Below are 3136 nucleotides of genomic sequence, written 5' to 3'. Positions count from 1 at the left end.
AACTGTTGATATGCATTTAGGTTGATTCTGTGTCTTTGCTATTGTGAATAGTGCTGCAGTGAACATACACATACATGTTATCTTTATGGTAGAACAACTTAGGTTCCTTTGGGTACCTACCTGGTAAAGGATCACTCAGTCAAATGGTATTTCTGTTTTTAGGTCTTTGAGGAATTGCCCACTGCTTTCCATAATGGGTGAAATAATTTACACTCCTACAAGCAGTATATAAGTGTTTCCTTTTCTCCACAACCTCACCAGCATCTGTTATTTTTTTATACACTTTCTGATTCTTGAAGTGCATTTCAGGGCTACTTGAATTTCATTGGCCAAATCAAGTCACACGGCAAAGTTTAAAATTGGTGGAGTGAAGGAAACATCCTACCCCTGATAGGACAGGAGACTAAATATCGGTGGACAATAATACAGTCTACCACAACTACAATCATGTGTAACTAGTCATGCATTGCTTAATGATGGGGATACATTCTGAGAAATGTGTCCTTAGGTGATTTTATCAACCTGTGAACATCATAGAGTGTATTTACACAAACTAGATGGTATCGCCTACTATATACCTAAGCTATATGGTATAGCCTGTTGTTCCTAGGCTACAAACCCAATATTGTAGGCAATTGTAACACAACAAGTATTTGTGTATTTAAACAGAAAAATAGCTAATGGATATTAGGCTTAATACTTGGGTGATGAAATAATCTGTACAACAAAACCCCCACAACATGGGTTTACCTAGATAACAAACCTGTACACGTAACTTAAAAGTTTTAAAAAATACAGTATATATATGGTACTATAATATTATGCAATCACCATCATATAGGTGACCCATCACTGACCAAAACTTCATTATGCAGTGTGTGACTGTATTCTATTTTCTTATTTTCAGAAGTCTCAGCTTCAAGAGGGAATGGTGTTATTTCTGTTTTCATGGTCCATAGTTCAAAGATGGTATTCAGCTCTTCTATCCATTCATTTAATAAATATTACTAAGTATTTTGGAAGCAAAGGACATGCATGTGAAAAGCTAGATACAGGATAATATAAATTGATAAAAAAGGAACATCAGAGGACTCTTTTGATAAGTGTTCACTAAAAGAATTGGCCATGTCTATCAGGAAGGAAGTAAAAAAGGAATTGACTTAATGGAAGAAATATATCTACTTATAAATGGAGCTGTCTAACTGTAGAAATAAAATTGGGAAATAGTAGGCTATAAAAAGAGTGGCAAAGGGTGGAGGGTACTTGTCAGAAAAGACATGGGGGTAATTTTAGTACTAAAAGGAATAATGGTTTTGGGGTCACAAAGTTTGTGGTTCATTTCCTCACTCATACCTGGATAACCTGTTTGGGTGACTCAGCTGTTTGGGCCAATCTCAGCCAATATTCCTACTGTCTTTCACCTAGATTACAATATCACTTTGAGAGGTCTGTCTTCCTTAGCCATGTGATGAGTCTATGACAATGGGAAGGTCAAACCTCTACTATCAGACCAGACTATAGGTGCACTCTTGGTTTGACCTGACTCATAGATCTGTGAGGAATGAAACCTCATTTTCCTTGTCATACTAGAGAATTGTCAAAGACATTCAGCAATTTTCCTATTTAGATTTTTCTCTCAACCCCAATCCAGCATTCTCATTACTTGACCCAGGGGCTAAAAAAAGAGAACTATCCATCTACACGTTCTTTCTCTGGAATAGACTGAGCATATAATCACGAATCTGCTTGGTCTTGACTCCATAGATGATAGGATTGATCATGGGTGGGAAAAGGAGATAGAAAATAGCAAGGAGTATGTGGACGTGAGGGGCAGCACGGCGGGCTACACGGTGCATAACTGAAGAGATGACTACCGGAGTGTAGGTAGACAGGATGGCACCTATGTGAGACACGCATGTCCCAAATGCCTTGTAGCGGGACTCCTGAGAGGCAAGCTGGAGAACTGCCTGAAGGATGAAGACATAAGACAGGATAACAAAGAGCAGGTCCAACACCACAATAAACATGGCCACAGCAATGCCATAGATATTGTTGAAGCTGGTGTCCCCACACACCAGCCTCACCACAGCCATGTGTTCACAGTAGCAATGGGCAATCACTGGGCCTCGGCAGTAGTGGAAGTGTCTCAGCAGGAAGGGGAGTGGAGTCATTAGTGTCACAGCCCGGACCACAGCAGCCATGCCAATCTTGGTGATGAGGGACCTAGTCAGGACTGTGGTATAGTGCAGTGGCTTGCAGATGGCCACATAGCGGTCAAAGGCCATGGCCAGCAGCACTGCTGACTCCATGATGGAGAAGGAGTGAAGGAAGAACATCTGGACCAGACAGGCAAAGAAGCTGATCTCCCGATCCCTGAACCAGAATATGGCAAGCATTTTGGGCAGCGTTGTAGAAGAAAGAACCAAGTCAATGGTTGCCAACATGGCCAGAAAGAGATACATGGGCTCATGGAGGGCTGCATCAGCCCGGATAATGAAGAGAAGGGTACAGTTTCCCAGCAGGGCCAGAGTATAAGCAAAGCAGAAGGGGATGGAGATCCAGACATGCAGGTGTTCCAAACCAGGAATTCCTACCAACAAAAAGGTAGCTGGATGTGTTGAGGTGATATTAGAGGGAAGCATGGCTCCCAGAAAATCTCCTTGTCAATTTTTACAGGGCTTCTTCACCTTCTATATATACTTTCTATAATATATATGATTAGAGTTCGACCTATTATATTCCACCTGCAAAGATTACCTCTTGTTTCCACTGCTAGACTTCAAATAAAATGACCTAGCAGCCTTCATAGACATGGAGAAGCATAATCCATATTTTCTACCCTCAAAGAAATTTGAATCTCATTGAGTAGATAGAATATTAAATATCCATAGAATTGATATCCCAAGACAATTTTCATAAAAGAATGGAGTATAAGTAGTGTTTTCTGTGTTCTTGGTGATGCCATGAATACCTTGAAAAAAGAAGTGAAAATATGTTTAAATCAATTCATTTCTTTAGCACATTGGTACCATTCTACCTTTCAGTTGAGCTAAATTCCCAAATGCAAGAGCCAATTTTCTCTCCTGAAATCTCAGTTGAGTCCATGTATAAGTCAAACCCTTCGGTTTCTAATGCC

At 40.2% G+C, this 3136-nt stretch overlaps 1 protein-coding gene across 1 annotated transcript; it reads right to left on the bottom strand.

Annotated features, from left to right (window-relative positions):
- Window positions 1-2865, bottom strand: LOC101017679 (olfactory receptor 52K1). Its single transcript, XM_003910330.4, has one exon. It carries the CDS (start codon window positions 2640-2642, stop codon window positions 1698-1700), a length of 945 nt encoding a protein of 314 aa, XP_003910379.1. The 5' UTR covers window positions 2643-2865; the 3' UTR covers window positions 1-1697.
- Window positions 2866-3136: the final 271 nt, after the last annotated feature.

Source organism: Papio anubis, chromosome 12 (assembly GCF_008728515.1).
Source record: "Papio anubis isolate 15944 chromosome 12, Panubis1.0, whole genome shotgun sequence".
NCBI lineage: Eukaryota > Metazoa > Chordata > Mammalia > Primates > Cercopithecidae > Papio > Papio anubis.
Note: the sequence above shows the minus strand (reverse complement) of the source record. Positions and strands in the feature narration are given on the sequence as shown.

Excerpts from the sequence above, each read along its gene's own strand:
- LOC101017679 (XM_003910330.4), bottom strand. The coding sequence starts at position 2,642 with ATGCTTCCCTCTAATATCACCTCAACACATCCAGCTACCTTTTTGTTG.